The following is an 18,542-nucleotide window of genomic DNA, read 5'->3' as shown; positions in this document are numbered from 1 at the left end:
CTGCTCCTTGTCACACTGACACACATAATCTGAGCCCTGGGAGGCAGAAAAGAGTGGAACAGAATCTGGGCTTCATCCATCCCTGCCTGCAAGTATGAGGCTAGGCACACACAGCCTCTCTGCACCGTGGTCTCCACCCAAAACAGGGGGGACAGAACACTCCTCTAAGGCACTGCAAAGATCCTATGGCCAGCTATGATTTGATCACGGTACCTCACAAAGATGGCTGTGATGGCAAGTGTTAGCTGAGAGCCTTCACACCATGGCATGGGGTAGATAGGAGCAGAGGGGACACCAGTCCAACCTTCACCTCCATTTTGGAGATGACATGCAGATCAGAGAGAAGGGGACTTGCCTGAGCCCCTCACTTATCATGGATACGGTGGGTAAACAAAGACACTTTCTGCTTCAAAACGATTTCTTGTCTAGGGAAACTGCCTGTTTCTAGAAGCATCCAAGGAGCCAAATGAATCCAGAGGTCTGCCTAGAAACAAGTGACAAGAGCCCTGGCCAGCCAATAAGATCACGCCGGACTTCTACCTGGTTAGGGAACTCCCCCTCATCCTGCCCAGGGAGGGCAGCTTTGAGTGAGTGGGGTATTTCCAGATTTGTGGCTTTCACTTCCACATCTACCACGTGGGCGGAGTGACCTGCTGTGGACGAATCAGATTCCTCCCAGCACCAGCTTCAAGAGGTGATCCTGGGACTCAAGGGTCCCAGACGAAGAGGAGGAGCGGCAGCAGCAGCAGTAGTAGCAGCAGCAGCAGCAGCGCCTGTTGAGAAGACTAGAGGCCAGAGCCATGGATGACCAGCGCGACCTCATCTCTAACCACGAGCAGCTGCCCATGCTGGGTCAGCGCCCTAGAGCCCCAGAAAGGTATGTGTGAGTACCAGCAAGGAGCCCTCAGTTCTGGAGGGCACAGAGTGTGGGTCTGGGAAGGGACATGGCACTGAGTTGGGAAGGGACATGGCACTGAGTTGCGGGAAGGCTGTCTTTTAAGCACTGACTTTTTGACATATAAACGTATATGTAAGGCAGGGTCTCTCTCTCTCTCTCTAACCCTGGCTTTCTACATAATGAAACTCATTCTAGACCAGGCTGGCCTCAAACTCACAGAGATCCACTTGCCTCTGCCTCCCAAGTTCTGGGATTAAAGGAGTGTACCATCACACCTGGCTCTGAGTATTCTCGAACCCCTCCCCCCAGCTCCCACCTGCTAAGAGTATTGACTTCCCCATCTGTAAACGGAGGGGCTCCTTGAGGATGTGTAAGTGTTAAGAGAGCCCTGGGTTCCCGCCTCAGAGTTTCACAGACCCTATGCAGCTGGGCCATGACTCTAGGCCGAGATTTAAGACCATAGTGTTCCTCCCTCGGATGAGTTCTCACTTTTCTTTCTTTCTTTTTTTTTTTTTGAGACAGGGTTTCTCTGTGGCTTTGTAGCTCTGTAGACCAGGCTGGTCTCGAACTCACAGAGATCCGCCTGCCTCTGCCTCCCGAGTGCTGGGATTAAAGGCGTGTGCCACCACCACCTGGCAAGTTCTCACTTTTCCTCAATAGATCTGTCTGCTTTCGCAGCCTCAGATTTTGGAAAGGTTCTGATGCCAGTGGAGATACCATTTCTGAGGGTAACAGAAGCAACTTAGTCTTTCCTTAATGACTAGAAGGCTTGTAGGAGCCTAGATAATCAGTCTAGCCATATCCGCATCCATACCTGAAACAGGATTAGCCTTTCTTCGTGTGTGGATGCTGGCCGCCATCTCAGTGGCTGCCAAAGAGAAGGAGCATCTGTTACATGAGTGGCAGGGGCTTAGCGCTGTAGCGGGGTCAGACCCATCTGCGAATCTCTTCCTAGCTCTGTAGCAAGAGGCTGCCCCAGCCATCCACGTAGCCCAGGGTTCCTCTCCCAGACCCCACATGACCTCAGCCTTGTGCCCTCCACCCTCCAAAAACCCAAACAGGACTAGAATTCACCTGCCCTCTTGTGCTCCTTCCCCCACCCCAAGCTCTCAAACCTGATTTGCTTGCTGTCTATGGGGGGAATCAAAAGCAGAAGTGACGTCAGTTGTTTCCAGGCAGAAGGGGATTTGAGAGAGCCTCTGAGAGACTGTAGGGGAATTGTGTTCTGGAAAGAAGGTAACCAGATACAGAGCAGGAGAGCAGTGGGGACTTCCAAGGCAACTTTCACTGCTGTCGTAGATGACCACAGAAAGGTCACAGCCTCTTTCTGGGTCTCAGCTTAACGGTAACAGGTACAGTCCACCTACTGTACGCTCTTCAGCAGTCTCGGATGCCGTTGACCGCCATCAGAATCATAACCAAGCTACAGACACTATCTTCATTCTTACAGATGCTGTAGCTAGGAGTTGGCCTTTTCTATTATTTCCCCCTGCCCTTGTCTTTTTCTTTTTTCTTCGAGACAGGGTTTCTCTGTAGCTTTGGAGCCTGTCCTGAAACTCACTCTATAGACCAGGCTAGCCTTGAATTCATAACGATCCACCTGCCTCTGCCTCCTGAGTGCTGGGATTAATGGTGTGTGATACCACCGCCCTGCTCTTTTTTCTTTTCTCTTTCTTATGTAGCTTTGGCTGGAACTCACAGTGTAGCCCAGGCTGGCCTTAAACTAATAGATATTTCCTTACCTCCCAAGTGTTAGGATTAAAGATGTGTGCCACCATGGCCAGCCTTTCCCCCATTTTTACACAAAAGGAATCTGAATCCATCCTGGTAAATAACTTACAGGTTGTGTCAGCTAGTGAGTGTTAGATACAGCATTTGAACCATGACTACTCTGAGTTTGTTCTCCTATGTGGGTCCTTTAGAGGCCTCATTTGTGGAGAGGGGAGGTGGGAGCCCCCTGACCTCAGGCCACTCAGGGAGGGCTGTGTTCAGAGATGGTGCCTTAAGCTCTCAGGCCATTCCAGGCAGGGTTTGACTTGGGACATTTTCCATGAACACTTCTGCCTGGCAACATCTGTGTCATGATTCCTGATAATTCTGATTGGCTTCTGACTTTAGTCAGTTACTTTTTTCTTTTCTTAATTACATAAGAAGGAAGTACAAAGGAGGAAGTAAAACCAGAAGGTGACAGAGTTGGCACTCAATCAAAACCAAGGGCCAGACGATCTAGAGACATAGAGGCTGGGTGTGATTGTGCAAGCCTATAATCTCAGCATTTGAGAAGTGTAGGCAGGGGGATCAGGAGTATAAGGCCAGACTCATCTACATGAGTCCATCTCATAAAAACAAAATCAGTGAATTTAATAAAAGAGGAAGGAGGGCAGATGCTAGATTTATCGATAATAAAGCAGAGGACTTGGAGCCCAGGCTGCATCTTCCTTCAGAAGGCCAGAAAGGAGAACGTACTTCCCTTTCTAGTCTGACCTCCTTTCCCCAACAAAGAGTTTTTGCCTTCTTCCAAAACAACTCTTACTTGGCTCAGCTGTTGGCTTAGAAAACACAGAGAGTCAGCCAAGCAGAGAGCTAATGAGAATTAGCTGTGTCTGTGACATCATAAGTTACTAGGCAGACAGGTCTTCTGGCGTTTCCTAAATCTCCCTTCCTGGTTGCTGGAGTAGGCAAGACTAAGACTGATTATGACAATTTCAAATGGAGTCTGTTTTAGTCTGAGTTACTATAATATACTGTACATACATGTTTTATATACATAGGATATATATACTGTGTATATATATGTATTACTATAAATACTGTATACTATATACAGATTGGGAGATATGTGTCCAGAGATTTATTTCCCACAGGTTAGGAGGCTGGAAGTCCAAGATCAGGTGCTCACACCTGATGATGACTTTCTTGCCGTGTTGTAAATGTTGGAGCCCAACACCTTCTTTTTTTTTTTTTTTTTTTTTTTTGAGGCAGGGTTTCTCTGTAGTTTTGGAGCCTGATCTGGAACTCACTCTGTAGACCAGGTTGGCCTCAAACTCAGAGACATCCACCTGCCTCTGCACTCCCTGCGATTAAAGGCGTGCGCCACTACTGTCTGGCAAAACCCTGTCATTTTAAAGGGGACAAGTTCAAACAACAGCAGAGTACTGATATTTCTTTCCATCTAAGGGCTAAGTGGGGGAAGAATGGATGGGAACTTTCCAGGTCTGAAGTTATGATCCTTATGTTCCATACTGTAACAGGAGCATGCACCCTCTCCACCCCCCACCTCCTCTCCACCCCCCACCTCCTCTCCACCCCCCACCTCCTCTCCTCCCCCCACCCCAGACAGTAGTCAAAGCATCAAACTGTAAGCAGTCACTGAGGTCTGAGGGTCTGGCCACCCAAGAGCATGACACATTCATCCAGGCCTAGCCTGTTGCTGTTGAATTTCCCCCCAACTGGGTATCACTACAAGGTGCTTTTATGGCCATAGGAAGATCTGTCTCAAAGAGAACCATGCTGGGGAGACAGCTCAGCTGAGAAAGTTCTTGCAACACAGGCACAAGGACCTGAGTTTGAATCTCAAACACTCATTTGAAGAACAAGCGCTAATCCTAGTGTTGGGGAGGCAGAGACAAGAGGGTCTCTGGGTTTGTTGACAAGGCAGTCTAATGGAATCTTTGCGCTCCAGGTTCAGTGAGAGACCCTGCCTCAAAACATAAGGTGGAGAGCAATTGAGGAAAACATCCAAAGTGAACCTCTGGTCTCTACACATATGTACACATGAGCACCCATATGAACATAGACATGCAGCACATACCACAATTCTCCCCCCACATACCCCCCACCACACTGACACACACATCTCACACATCCCCCCCCACATACCTTCCCACCACATATAACACACACACACCCCGTACACTATACACATACACCACAAACACATCACACACACCACACACACACACCCCACCATATATACCACATACACACACACACTCCACACACTATACATACACCCACCACACACACCACACACACACACACACACACTCCACACACTATACATACACCCACCACACACACATACCCCCACCACAAACACCACACATACATACTATACATACCACACCCACACCCACGGGTTGGGGAAGAACCACTTTTTAGAATTGCTGGGGTGAGAATGACAAAAGCTAGGAGACTGGTGGAGATTTGTCCAGAGATTCCCAGAGAATGGCACACAGGCACCTGGCCCTGTTCCAGCCTGACGATCTCCTCAATCTCCTCCCCCCTCGTAAGATGTCTAGGTTCCACTTCTCTTTGCGCGTGCCACATTAAGCCTGATGTCACTGCAGGGACTGGGGATAACAAGGGGGGATGCGGGGGGGAGGGTATGGAAACCCTTCTTCCTCTTACACAGTAAAAGCACCTTTTTCTGCTAACTAAAATACATAAACAAACAAACAAAACCAAATCGCTTTCCCCTGAGGGTAGCTCTGCTCCTTGGATCTCCAGGGCAGAGGGAACCTGGGTAAAGAGGCAGGACAGTCCATTTTACCCTGTCACTGTACAAATGGGACACAAAACCCAGAGTAGGCAAGGAACTTGGCTCATTTTTTTCCCCATAGAAGCTGGGCCCCAGGTGGATCTAATTTCTTCCCGGGAAGGACATTGGTGGTCAGCTGGGGCAGGGGGCAGGGGGATGTCCTCACACACACCTCTATGGCCAGAGGAGTGGGGAAGGCTTGACAGAAGTCCAAAAGGGCATGGGTGGGGCCATATGTCCTCACTCCCAGTCAGCCTCTAACTCTGGCTCCTACCTTTACTCCCTCTTCACGACAGGTGCAGCCGCGGGGCCCTCTACACTGGCTTTTCTGTCCTGGTTGCTCTGCTCTTGGCTGGGCAGGCCACCACGGCTTACTTCCTGTACCAGCAGCAGGGCCGTCTAGACAAGCTGACCATCACCTCCCAGAACCTGCAACTGGAGAGCCTTCGCATGAAGCTTCCTAAATGTGGGTGTCCCTCGCCTCACAAGCCCCACCATTCTCCATCTAGCCCCTCCCCATTCCCGGGTTCCAGATCTCAACCCATGGCCCCCTACTCCCTTGGACCTGGACTCATGCTGTCTGTCCTCCCTGCCTCCTCACAGCTGCCAAACCTGTCAGCCAGATGCGGATGGCTACCCCCTTGCTGATGCGGCCAATGCCCATGGAAAACATGCTCCACGGGGTAAGGAAGGGGGCAGGAAGGAAATGGTAGCTGGTCTAGGCAGAGCAGGTGCCAAAGCGGAGGGGCAAAGAGTAACAGCTGACAAGGAAGCAAGGTCCTAACTGCGGGGAAGGAGCAGGGGCCACCTCAGAGAGGCTTGCCAGGGTGATGGAGGTTACCCTGATGGGGAGAGGACAGGCCCACAACTCTTACCCACCACAGCATCGTACAGTCCCTCGCCTCCTCCAAGCCTCTGACAGCAGCGTTACTCATAAAACTATTGGTACCTTCCCCAGGGAAGAGCATTATATGAACTAGACTATAATTAGGAATATATAGTATATACATAAACAATATTCAAGCAATAACAGTAAATAAAAGAGGCCATGAATTTGAAGGAGAGCAGGGAGGGGCATATGGAGAGATTGGAGGGAGAAAAGGAAAGGGAGAAACGTGGTAATTAAATTATAATCTTAAAGCTTATGCCAGCCTGACCAGTGGGGACATGGGGGCAGAAAGGGGGTGAATAGCTGGAGCTCCCATGTTAGAAGGTGACAGAGCTGAGCTGGTGAGCGCATGGACTTGACTCTTTCTAGACTCCAGCTGCTGTGTTCTCCCCTCCCCGCCCTTCCCACTTCTCACTAGTGCTGTTAACCTTGTTCCTCTTCCCACAGCCTGTGCAGAATGTTACTAAGTACGGCAACATGACCCAGGACCACGTGATGCACCTGCTCCTGGTGAGTGTCAGAGCCGGTGGACGGTTCCGTTCCACATAGGACCCCAACCCCCGCTCACATGCTAGGCTCACTATAAACTCAGCACTGCTCACCCCAAGGAATAGAAGATGGTCATTAAATATTGCATCCAGTCCAACTCACTTCCCGTCTTCAGATAAGTGTCTGCGGAGCCCTGGAACTGGCTGTGCTATATAGACCTGGTTGGCCTTGCACTCGAAGAGACGTGCCTGCTTCTGCCCCGAGTTTTGGGTTTAAGGGTGTGTGTCACTACACCAGGCTCTAGCCTCCTCACTTTTGAGGTGGAAAAATTAAGGCCCAAGTCTTGCATGTGACTTGTCATGATATCCCGTTCTCCTTCCAAAATTAATATCTCACACGCCTGCTCTGGACCCGGTACTACACAGTTCTCGGTCTGCAGCAGGTGAGCAACTTTAACAGACCAGTGATCAGGTGGTGAGGGACACGCAGCTGGCTGTGAGGACAGGCAGAGGACCCAGTCTAGCTAGGGGTGGTCAGGTCTTCCGGAGATGAGACCTTCAAAGCAGGCAGGCATCTGTAGGGAGAAAATCAGTGGTGCTGATAAGGTTGATCTGGACCCTGACAGGAGCTACACAGCTGGGTGGCCTGTACCCCTGCTCTCTGTTACCAAAGCCAAGATTCAGGCTTGCTGCGGCAAACATCCATCCTCAGCACATGGTGTGCCCATTTCCCTTGCCGATCATGGAGTTCTTTGTAACTTTCTCTTGCTCTGCCAATCTGCAGAGGTCTGGACCCCTGATGTACCCACAGCTGAAGGGGACCTTTCCGGAAAACCTGAAGCATCTTAAGAACTCCATGGATGGTCTGGACTGGAAGGTGAGCAGCTTCTGTCCACCTCTTCCCACGGCAGCCTCAGGACTAGAGAGTGGCAAGGGGTGGGCAGGCTAGGGGAGCTGTTCTCTGGCCTACAGGGGGCCTTCGAAATCCACAAAAACCCTGTGGGTCTTCAAGAGGCACCCAGGCTGCAGCTGGACTCCGGATGTTGGGCCTGTCTGATCCTCCAAGTTTGTTTGTCAGGGTAAAGTCCAGTGGGGTGCGGTGTTGACTCCTGACCCTGATGACCTGCCTCTGTTCCCACTAGGTCTTTGAGAGCTGGATGAAACAGTGGCTCTTGTTTGAAATGAGCAAGAACTCCCTGGAGGAAAAGCCCACCGAGGCTCCGCCTAAAGGTACCAGATGGGAGCCTCAGGGTACCAGGGCCCCCTGGAGCTGCTGAAGTTAGGGCCTCCAGCACTCTTAAAGGAAACTTGCTGCAGCACCCCATCCTCTCAGCTCACTGTGTCTTCTTGTTCGTTCCTGACATGTCCGTTGGTCTGTTCTTTCACACACATACCGAGTATAGAGGCTTCTTGTCTCTCTGTCTTGGAGCAAAACCAACTCGAAACATACCAGGCATGGGTCCTCGGAAGGGCACCTCCCCAGCAGCACACCTCAGTACTTGAGGAGCAGAGGGTCATAGAGTCAGTGAATGCCCAGGACCCTAGGCACAGCTCACCTCACCAGCCATGCCAGCACAGAGGAGGCTGGAGACCTAAAACATGGGGAATGATTTTTTTTTTACCTTGGCGCTGTCTCTTAACTGGCTGTGCAGAGCCAGAGAGCCGGACAAGCCACTGGGCTTCTCTGTCCCACAGATGGAAGAACAATGACCCATTCTTCTCTAGACCTGTTTCTCTGATACAGAAGAGAGCTTGCCTGTGATCTCAACCAACTTCTAGCCAATTTTTTAAATCCCCTCTCCAGCATCCCCAATAAATGACAACCTCCATTTCTACTTGGGTCATCCAGGTAACAGGAAGGTCAGGTTCCCAAAGGTGCCCTGTTACTGTCCTCCAGAAGCCAGAATCACAAGAATAATCACCAACTGTAATAAAGTCTGAGTGCTGGAAGTAATCATTTTGAGGCAAATGATCTAGCCATGCTTTTCCTTTTTGGAAACCTTCCTGGTTTCAGTCTCCAGCCTCAGTTTCCCCATCTGTGCCATGGGAGGAATAAGAAAGCAACTTGGACAGGCATTAGGCCCATGGCAGTGGTGTGTGGGCCTCTGTTCTGCTGAGATCCTGGCCCAGAGCCCACTCACTCACTGTCTTCATCATGCCTGTAGCTTCAGGGCTGACCAAGTGCCAGGAAGAGGTCAGCCACATCCCTGAAGTCCATCCGGGTGCGTTCCGTCCCAAGTGCGATGAGAACGGCAACTATATGCCGCTCCAGTGCTACGGGAGCACTGGCTACTGCTGGTGTGTGTTCCCCAACGGCACTGAGGTCCCTCACACCAAGAGCCGCGGGCGCCATAACTGCAGTGGTAAGCAGGGGCCGCTATGTCAGTAATCTAAAGCACTAGGAAGCATTAGGAAGGCTGAGGGTCCCGAGGTCCCTCCTAGTAAACATGGGGTCAGGACATGGGTTGGCTGTGCCCTGAGGACAGCCACTGTTAGTCATGCATCTGGCCCTTCATCCACCTGGGCACTCCTGTGTGCCCCTTGCTCTCCTCTCACATTCTCCACACACACGCTGTCCTACACACCCCCCCATCTCACCGTACCCCCTAACCACACTACATACTGTGGTGTCTCCTTTCCCAGGCTCAGGGCCATACCTGATTGGGAAATATGCCTTTGGGCATAATGGAAACCAAGTGTGTGGTGGGGTAAGGATAGTATGATGATTCTTTTGCAGAGCCACTGGACCTGGAAGACCCATCTTCTGGCCTGGGTGTGACCAAGCAGGATATGGGCCTAGGTAAGGGGACCCGTGGAGGGTATAATACTGGGCCGGCCAGCTTTTACAGAATGGGCTGGTGGTTGGAAACAGAGTATCAGACCAGCAAGGGAGAAATGGGGTCCCTTGACTGCTCTGCAGTTCCAAGATGTTGGGAAGAGGCAGTTCCAGCAGGAGAGCCAAACATATTAACGTCTGCTTCCCTTCCCAGCCATGTGAAGACAGAGGCTGGCCCTGCACAGCGGCAGCTTTCCTGCTCTCCTGTGGTGCCCCAGCCTTCCTGCCTTTCCTGACGGTCACATCCCACTTCCTGTCTCCCTGCACCTTGGGGCTTAAGGCTGGTTCTGCATCATCATCCCTGGACACGACAAATAAAATCAGAACAGAATGAGGATGCTGGAGGGAGGGCCCTGCTGCCCAGCCCTATCTAAAGGGACACAAAGCTCAGAGTGGGCAATGCTAGGTGGACCCCATTTCTGACCCATTAGCAGTCTCCAGTGTGGGGCTTTGAGATGTAGGCCCACAGACAGGGATAAGGGGTACACAACCCTTAACCCACACTGAACACCTCTGCTGTCTTCTCAAGGAAGAACCCAGGCCCTCCTCCCAGCAACTCTTCCTCACTTCCTGCCAAACCCCCTGGTCCCTTGCTCAGCCAAGCTTATCAGCAGCCTGTAGGATCATGGCTCATGTGACAATAAAAGGTAGTAAGTAGAACATTCTTGTCCTGGCTCTTCTGTTGGGTTCCAATTAGTTTACCCTAAGAAAGTCAACGACAACATTAACCCTAATCACCTAGGTCCCCAGGGCCTGAGGAGTCCAGAGTGATGGGCCACAGACACTCAGTACCTGTTTAACATTCAGAACAGATTCTTGCCCAGTTTAAAAAGCACAGCTCATCGTGTCCCAGCTTCCATTCCTCGTGTCCCCAATTCCATTTCTGTACTAAGAACAGCGTAAGTGTGATGACAGATGGACACAGGGGCCTGGGTGTCAGGAATGGATGCACATGGGGCTGCCACCAGCTGGGTGTCTGTGCAGGACCATGGCTATTCAGCTCCAGTCCACTGTCACCGGAAAAGGGAGCAGACCCCTTTCCACCCAGGAGTCCAGCATGAACTGTAGTGACAGCGTTCCGTTTTTAAGTTTAAATACTTCTGTGGGCGCTCAGCAGCCGTTGAGTGCCTTCTCTGCAGTCTGATCTGGGCTAACAGTGGGAACGTAGGGAACAGCTGTCCATGGTGGGCGGTGCGTCCCACGGCTCTGCACACAGGGTCCCCAGGGCCTCCGGCCTTTGAGGTGAATGCTCCGACTTCTGGCGCTCCAGACTCTAGGCAGTGGCAGCAGACTGACTGCCACTCTCCTCCCTCAGTCTACCCCAGTTACTGTCCCAACATGTCGCCATCAGCTTTGTTCCCTTCTTGCACAGAACTGTTCCCTGGACAGAGGACAACTCGCAGCCTGGCTTACTGGTTCTTCTACCCTTCCCATGCCAGCCACCAATGTTTTCCTTCCTTCCACACCATCCTAACCCCCAAACTTCCAAAGGCCCCTGAGCCATCAACTCTGGCATCTGACCCACCTTCAGCTCTCCCCAGGCTCAGTGGCCATCTCCTCCAGGGAGCCCTCCCTACATCAGTGCCAGGGGAGCTTCACCAAGGCCTTTTCTTTAGCAAACTGTCAGACTCACAGTACCATAGGCCTTGGCACACGGGCAGGAAGGAGTCCTGAGTGACCTGTGCTCCTCCAGGGTCACCAGTCTTTCCTAGTCAGTAACAGTTCGGGGACAGACGCATGGGGAAACTCAAATCTTTACATTTAAAGTCTTTTATTTTGAGTTCTTAAAAAAAAAAACCAAACAAACCCCAAACAGCTGGAAAATTGATAGGACAAATCCTTGGGATAGGCCTGGAATCCAGGGAATGGGATGAACTACAAGCAGGACCTCGTGGGTCTGCAGCGCAGAGATGGAGGTCCTGAGGCCTTCGGGCATGTTGGATTTGAAGGGAGGGAGGCAGTCACTTAAAAAAATATATATACTGTACACATCTTATTCAGCACTCGGAAGGGGTGGGCGTGTTTCATCCCACTCCCTCCTGGGACTACCACGCCCTTGCAGGTCCACCGGCTTGGCCGGCAGTACATGCTGGAGCCGGCCATCATCTTCTGTTGAGGGAGGCAAGTTAACAAGTCCAGTCCCAGATTACACTGGCCAGAGCTCAGAGGTCAGGGAACAGTCACACTGACAAGACTCTAGGAGAAGAAAACAAACCAGGCCAGGAGGAAAAAGTCAAGGGAGAGGCAGCAGCTTTGCTCAGGGCGCTCTTTGCATGCTGCTGCTGTACCTGCTACCAGTATCCCTCAGTCCCACTGACCCCGGGGAACGGAGTTGCTGGCTCTCTAACTCCCTCCATTTGGGCTCACCCAGCTATCCAGAAAGAGTCAGGTACCTGTTCTATGTGCTGGCCCTCACTCGGCAGGCTCGGCTATCTTCTTCTGTGAGGAGAGAAGGGCAACAAGGTCTCAGTGCTGTGGGTCCTCACCTCATGGACTGTCTCAGGAGCCACACTCCTGTAGCTCCCACTGCTAGACTTTCCCGTGCTACCAGCCCTGGGCCAAACAGCCTTTGCCTCATGAAGCGGATGGCTGTTTCTTCAGTGAGCACCCCTTCCTGGCCAGGCCATGCAGGCCAGGCACTTGCTCAAACCCCTTCTTCTCCCCTGGAAGCTGGAAAGAGCCTACCCAGTTTCCTGTCCATGGCGGTCTCGCCTATCACCCCTCCCCTGCTCTTCCGCACAAGGTCCATTAAAACTTGAGCCTGGAAGGTGGCATGGCCAGGTCTGGGTGTTGGAATGGGAAACGTTTGAATTTCTGGCCCAGGGGCTCCCAGGAACTTACTCTCACCTTTTTTTTCTTTTTCTTCTGTATTGACTCAGGGTCTTTGGCTGAGGTCTTTTTGCCTTTCTTCTTTTCCTTTTTTTCCTTGTCTTTTTTTTCTGAGGAAGAAAGACACCTTCCTGAGCAATAGATATTGACACCAAATGGGTCAATGTCAGGAGGCCAGACAACTCCCAGCTCTTACACCATGGGGAAACAGGCCCTGGTGGGGCTAGGGCTCCATTCTTCCTGCCTGTGGACCACATAACCTAGGGCCTCAATACTAGTTATGCAAGTTCTTTATCACTGAGTTATAGAGCCAGTCTTGAATTAATTCATCTTAAGAGCCTCTCCCCCCTCATTTATTTTAAAATAAAAAGAAGGAGCCCTATAGGTTCTGGACACCAAGGGGCAGCAGACCCTCACACAGGGCTGGGTATCTCTTCTCCCCCTCCTGTCACAGATGGGCAGGCAGTGCTCAGGAGGATTTCCATGCTGGGTGTGGTGGTGCCCAGGAGGCAGAGGCAGGTGGATTTCTGTGAGTTCGAGGTCAGCCTGCAAAAGTGGCCTTTCCTTCTCAGGGCCTGTTTTCCACTTAGAAAATGAAAACAAAATACTCTCACGCCCAGGGTTGGCAAGACGACCGGAAAGGCCCACTGGGTGCAGGCTCCAGCACAGAGGGCAATAAAGGGCCACTTTCCCTGAGGAACTGCATTCTAGTGGAAAGATAGCTCTGGATGAGGACAGAGGCACGTTCCGTACCTCGGGAACCGGCAGTGGACCTCTTGTGTAACTTAAGTTGGAGAGGAGTGCTCTCTGTTCTCCATCCTTGTGAAGTGGAGTTGAGCTTGTATTTTCTAAAAGCCTGAGGCTAACGTGGGTGTAAATGCCGGGTCCTGTAAGGGGCCTCCTGAGCTGTGGGGAGGGTGGTAGCACCGGCCCAAGTGCTCTGCAAACAGACGCCTGTCGCTCTGGAAAATCCACTTCCCAGGTTCTTACTCTTTGTGGAGAGTGAGATAAAGAGGCCTGCTACCCCCGCCCTGCATGCCCAGGAAGGCAGTCACTTACTCTTACTGGATTTCTTCTTGTCCTTCTTGCTCTTTGAGTCACTCTGCTCTCGGCTCTCAACCTTTAACCCCAACTCACTTTTGGGCTTCTCCTTGGCCCCTCGGGAGCCAGATGACCCCTTCCCCTTGCCATCAGCATTCACTTTGTCTAGCTTGGATTTTGCCTTGGAAGTCTTTTCTGGGGTGATGGCACTGGCTCCATCCACCAGATGCTTCTTCTTGCTCTTTGGGGCCCCAGCTGCTAATTGGTCCTCCGAAAGCTTCCGCTTCCGGCCCTTCTTCTTATTCTCCTTGACGATCTCTGTGGCCTTCTGCCTTTCCTGCTCCAGAAGTTCTGTCAGGACCTTCACCATAGAGGCCTGCACCTGCGCCTCGCTCAGGGGCCAGGGATGCTCCCGGAGGCACTGGGTGATGCTGTCTTGTAGAGCCTGTGTGGGTGTTGCTGGGGTCCAGGAGCTTTTCTTGGCCTTTTTGGACTTCTGAGGTGTGGAGCCTGAGGAGGTCTCTTTCCTACCTGTGGATCACAGGTCTCGGAGGTCACAGGTCTGGAAAGCTGAGGGACAGATCTTATACAATATAGGAGAACTGAGGGGGTGCACCTCCTTACAACTAGCAGACGGGAAACTGAGGCCTAGGGGTCATTCTGCCCCATCTACCTCCAATGCTTATGCCTTAAACAGGGATCTCACCTCTAACTTCCAGCCCTGCTCTATGTCCTCACACCAAAAACTCCACTCAGTTATACTTGGGGATGGGCAGTGTCCCCAGAATGTTAATGAGATGGAGGGGACGTGAGTCACTCAGGTTCTAGGTCTACCTTTACCAGTTTACTGTAAGGCTTTGGCCAGGTCACAGTCCCGCAAGGCCTGTGTCCCACTGTGGAACAAGCTAGAAAAGCAATGGTGTCCTCTGCCACGACCTGTGTCCTACGGGCTGCTGTTCAGCTCCTGTCTGTGGACGTACAATGGGTCCCTGGCCCATCAAGGCTGGGGCAAGAGGCAGATTGGGGAACTCTGGGTATGCTGTGTATGCATGTGGCAGCTGACTAAGCAGGTTTACTGCCTGCCAGAGTGACTTCTGGTGCAGCCTTTGTTTAGAATTTTCCACGCCTCTGCTTGCCTTTGATAATTGTGTGCTGACTACATATGTAAAAAAAACCTTCCACAGCCCCCTCGAAAATGTCTCCCTGTCGCACCCGCCTCTCACATAGACAAGAACACTGGGGAAGAAAGTGAGCAACAACTCCGCCTCTGACCCAGCGCAGGAAAGCTCAAGTCACAGCCCAGAGTTCTCGGTCCCATCACCACTTCTAGCCTCCCGGGTCACTTGGGCAGGTCTCCACCATTCTGTGTACATTCTGAGTACAGAATTCTGACACTGTGGGCTCAGGGGCTGGACCCTAGCAATGTTTGCCTCAAGGAAAAGCTGCCCAGGAACTCGTTCTGTAGACCAGGCTGGCCTCAAACTCACAGAGATATACCTGCCTTTGCCTCCTGAGAGCTGGGATTCTTTAATCCATGTGCCACCACCCCCTGTCGACAATTTTCTATATGATATACTTTTGCCAGTACACGGTGGCATTACTCTTGCCTTGCATGGTTAAGACATAGGGTCCCAGGAGCTTTTGCTACAGAGTAAGTCAGAGCAGCCCCACAGACCAATCCATCACGTAGGGTCTCCTCTATATACTGAATTCTCCAAACAGGACTGCTGGCCAAGTCTGAGTCATTCTGAGTCCCTATACCCAATACCCTGGCCCACTAACTAAGAAAAGTCAGTAGGGACAGCTGGGGGGCCAAGGTCTCCTCCACAAGCCAAAGAAGCTGCTACAGCTTCATTAGCTCCAAAGGGGTGGATGTACCCTCTCCCAGGGCGACCAGAGCCGGAAACCTGGGCCTGGCTCCAGCTGTGTTTGAGGGTACCCCAGTCCCCATAGAGGTAGGCTTGCATTTGAGAGACATAGGCAAACACTGGTGAAACGGTTGCTACTGATGGCAAGCAGGGACCAGCAGCCTTGCCCCTCCACGTCCTGCTGTCCCCCGACTCACCGGTTTTGGGGAACGTGGAGTCTGCTGCATTCTGGGATTTTGCTTTCTTCTTGCCATCTGGGTTATCTTTGGTGACCGGAGCACAGGAAACCAAGGGGTTGGAGTCTGACCTAGGAGTGGCTTTGGAAGTCTGGGAATCGGCCACAGTCACCCCAGGAGTCACATAACCTGACAGGAGAGACTGACGAAGCCCAGTGTGAAAGATGCAGTGAGCCCCTACCCTTATCCCCAGAGGCAAGGCCTGCTCTGAGGAAATCAGTTCAGTGACCCAAGATCAGGCCAAGCCAGTGAAGCATCTCTGTGGCACCGAGCCCACAGAGCCCAAAGACCCTTGGGGCATACTTTCTAAATTCATGTAGTTAGAATTAAAGTGTATTTAAGGCATATTCAAAGGGAGAATTTCTTATTGCCAATGGACCATTACCGTAATGGAAAAGTATTAGCATTTAGGACTGGGAAGATGGCTCCGAGGGTAAAGACGCTTGCTGTGAGCCCAACAGCCTGGGTTCCACCCAGTAGCCCACATAAAGGTGGAAGAAGACAACAATGAACTCCACAAAGTTGTTCTGACCCCCAGAAAGGAGCAAATCATTACTGTCTGTCCTTACAGAGATGAGCCTTAAGACATATCTAAGGAGTAGTTTTATCTGGGCGTGTCTTAGACTCCATTTGCATCTCTTCCCTAGACCCCAGGGCAGGAGCTGAGGCTCCATTCTGCTAAGGGCATCCCCGAGACAGGACCTTGCCCAGGGCCTTGGGAATGGGATTTTAGACACTCGACCCAAGGGGTAGCTGAAGTCTAAAGCTGCAGCTACAAGTTCTAGCCCCACCCTGGCAGTTACCTGTGAGGGGGCCACCAACTCATCTTCGCTCGATTCAGCTGGGGTCTCCTCCACCACAGTCTCCTTCTGGGAAAGGCCCGGATCTAGTGCAGAAGCAAAGGTCTGTTGGGTGTGGGTCCCTAGTGGCCCTGTTAATCAGGCTAGGCAGAGCTCCTCAGGAAGGCTGCTGCAAAGCCTGGGTCTTCCTATGTTCTTCATCCTCCCGCACAAGCCTCCCATTTTCCACCCATTGATGCTATCCAAAGGACTCTGCCTGACGCATCTGAATGCCACGGTCTTCCTTTCTGGTTCCTGAGGCTCCCATTTCTCTGCTTTCCACTGTTAAGTAAAGCGGAGTCCCGAGGCTTTCAATATAGGGAGCCTGATACCAAGAAGCTGCCGAAGGTCAAACAGCAGTCAGGTCTTTAGTTGTGGATAAACAGGCCCAGGCTGGGCTGAGAAGGCCAGAGCCTACAGCTCTACCAGGCTATGTCTCATCCCCTGTCCCCTCTCCTAGAATCCTCACCCAGTCTGGGGGCTGACTTGGCCATCTGGGGTCTCTTGGCATCCTCCTCGCTCCCTGAAGAGATGTCACTGCTGTCACTTGAACTTGTGGAGGGTCTGGGACAGCCCGAGGGAGGCTGCTGCTTCTCAGGAAGTTTGGGTTTTCTGAGCTTAGTGGCTGCTTTGGACTGGACAGGTTTGCTCTGGGGAGTCACAGGGAGTATTTCCAAGGCACTGCTGATCTAGTTCAGTACAGAAAGAGCACAATGGAAGTCACAGCAAGAGGGACATAACACGGCCAGGTCCTATGTGGGAAGCACCACACGTGGCTCCCATGACTTTCCCCATAGCTCTCTGGTGGGCACTGTAGTTTCTTATCATGTGCTAGGACATTAAAGCCTGGAGACATAGAGTAAGGGCTGGTGGTAGGACACACAGTCATGCTGGGCTCTCACTGACACACAGCAGAGAGAACCCAGTCGCATGTGTGGAAGTAGAGCAGGGTCAAAATGGTCCACACAGCTCCCCAAACACAAAGCACTTGAAGGCTAGGTACTGGCTGTGTCTCACTGGATGTGTGTGCATAGAGCATGTACACACACACACACACACACACACACACACACACATGCTTTAAGCGCACACACGCTCATGTTGAAGCTGTAAGTAAAATTTAGGAATTGTTCTCAGAAAGCTATCCACCTTCTCCATGTGACCTGGGGCTCACCATTTAACACTAGGCTGCCTGGCTAGTGTGCCCCCAGGGACTGACATATTTTAGTCACTCAGTGTTGGGATTACAAACCCCTGCCACCATGCCTGGCTCTTTCTTGTACTGGACTGACCCTGGTGGGATGTACCCTCAGTTCTATTTAAACAGTGTCCACTAACCTTATCTACTAATTAGCAATGCACTGAAATGGGTGATGGCTAGGAGAAAATGCTAAGGAAGGCAAGCAACTCATATTCACAGCATTTAAAACCAGGAGCTAGAAAACGAATTCAGAGTCCATCAAGCTGGGAAGAGAAGGGATTCCACTTGCCTTTGGACTCTCAACCTGCTCTTCCTGACAATGCCGTGGGGATTTGGGAGCTTGGCTCCAGGACCAAATTTCAGTACTAGGGTGTTGGGAGCAAGCCACTGACTGCCAAGCAACACCAAGGTAGCAGAGTAACCCTACCACAGCCCTCTCTTACCCGACAGTACCTGAGTGGATGCTGCTTTTGGTTTCTTGCCTTTTGGCGCCCGACTACACTGCTCACTTTTGCTGGGCTGGGGGGCTGTCCGTGGGAGGGATGTGGGCACAGTCACCACATTGGCTCTAATGTCTGAAATGGAGAAGAGAGGGAAGACACGTCAGGGTACAGAAGCCCTGTAACCCTCCAGCAAGGTATTACCCAATTACCAGTTCTTCCCATGGACCTGGTGCTCGGCTTAGAGATCATAAAGCAGATGCTGGCTTGCTTTCCACCCCAAGCCTGCCAGGCAGCAGCTCTCATGTCATCTGACAAGGCTCAGGGCCTTCAAATGGCTACTGTGGCAGTGACTTCAAGCCTTTTCCTCTTGAGCAAGCTGCTACTCCTAAGCAACAAGCTAGATCATGGTGCCAGAGACTCCTCAGTCAGGTATC

The 18,542-nt window shown here is 51.7% G+C and overlaps 2 protein-coding genes across 7 annotated transcripts in view; one reads left to right on the top strand and one right to left on the bottom strand.

Moving 5' to 3' along the window:
• The first annotated feature begins 722 nt into the window (after positions 1 to 722).
• On the top strand, positions 723 to 10,305 carry Cd74 (CD74 molecule). 2 transcript variants are annotated; one of them, XM_057788725.1, is made up of 9 exons: positions 723 to 877; positions 5,735 to 5,904; positions 6,042 to 6,121; positions 6,775 to 6,837; positions 7,600 to 7,692; positions 7,958 to 8,045; positions 8,981 to 9,178; positions 9,553 to 9,615; positions 9,806 to 10,305. In XM_057788725.1, the coding sequence occupies exons 1-9, from the start codon at positions 801 to 803 to the stop codon at positions 9,811 to 9,813; spliced, it is 840 nt and encodes a 279-aa protein (XP_057644708.1). In that variant the 5' UTR covers positions 723 to 800; the 3' UTR covers positions 9,814 to 10,305. The 2 variants fall into 2 exon arrangements, with proteins under 2 accessions (XP_057644708.1, XP_057644709.1); XM_057788726.1 differs by lacking the exon at positions 8,981 to 9,178 and having other exon boundaries at positions 724 to 877.
• A 1,138-nt stretch (positions 10,306 to 11,443) lies between these two features.
• Positions 11,444 to 18,542, bottom strand: part of Tcof1 (treacle ribosome biogenesis factor 1) — a 31,304-nt gene continuing 24,205 nt past the window's right edge. For 4 of the 5 annotated variants that reach the window (XM_057789024.1, XM_057789026.1, XM_057789025.1 and 1 more), the window contains exons 19-26: positions 18,119 to 18,240; positions 16,934 to 17,153; positions 16,429 to 16,511; positions 15,587 to 15,767; positions 13,540 to 14,052; positions 12,499 to 12,590; positions 12,045 to 12,090; positions 11,444 to 11,847 (exon numbers count right to left, since the gene is read on the bottom strand). In XM_057789024.1, the coding sequence (XP_057645007.1) occupies positions 12,064 to 12,090; positions 12,499 to 12,590; positions 13,540 to 14,052; positions 15,587 to 15,767; positions 16,429 to 16,511; positions 16,934 to 17,153; positions 18,119 to 18,240 (1,238 nt within the window). In that variant the 3' untranslated portion in view covers positions 11,444 to 11,847; positions 12,045 to 12,063. Of the gene's footprint in view, positions 11,848 to 12,044; positions 12,091 to 12,498; positions 12,591 to 13,539; positions 14,092 to 15,586; positions 15,768 to 16,428; positions 16,512 to 16,933; positions 17,154 to 18,118; positions 18,241 to 18,542 lie in introns of those variants that run through there. The other variant, XM_057789027.1, reaches the window with a different exon arrangement.

This window comes from Chionomys nivalis, chromosome 14 (assembly GCF_950005125.1).
Source record: "Chionomys nivalis chromosome 14, mChiNiv1.1, whole genome shotgun sequence".
NCBI lineage: Eukaryota > Metazoa > Chordata > Mammalia > Rodentia > Cricetidae > Chionomys > Chionomys nivalis.
The sequence above is the reverse complement of the archived record's forward strand: the minus strand, read 5'-3'. Positions and strand labels throughout refer to the sequence as shown.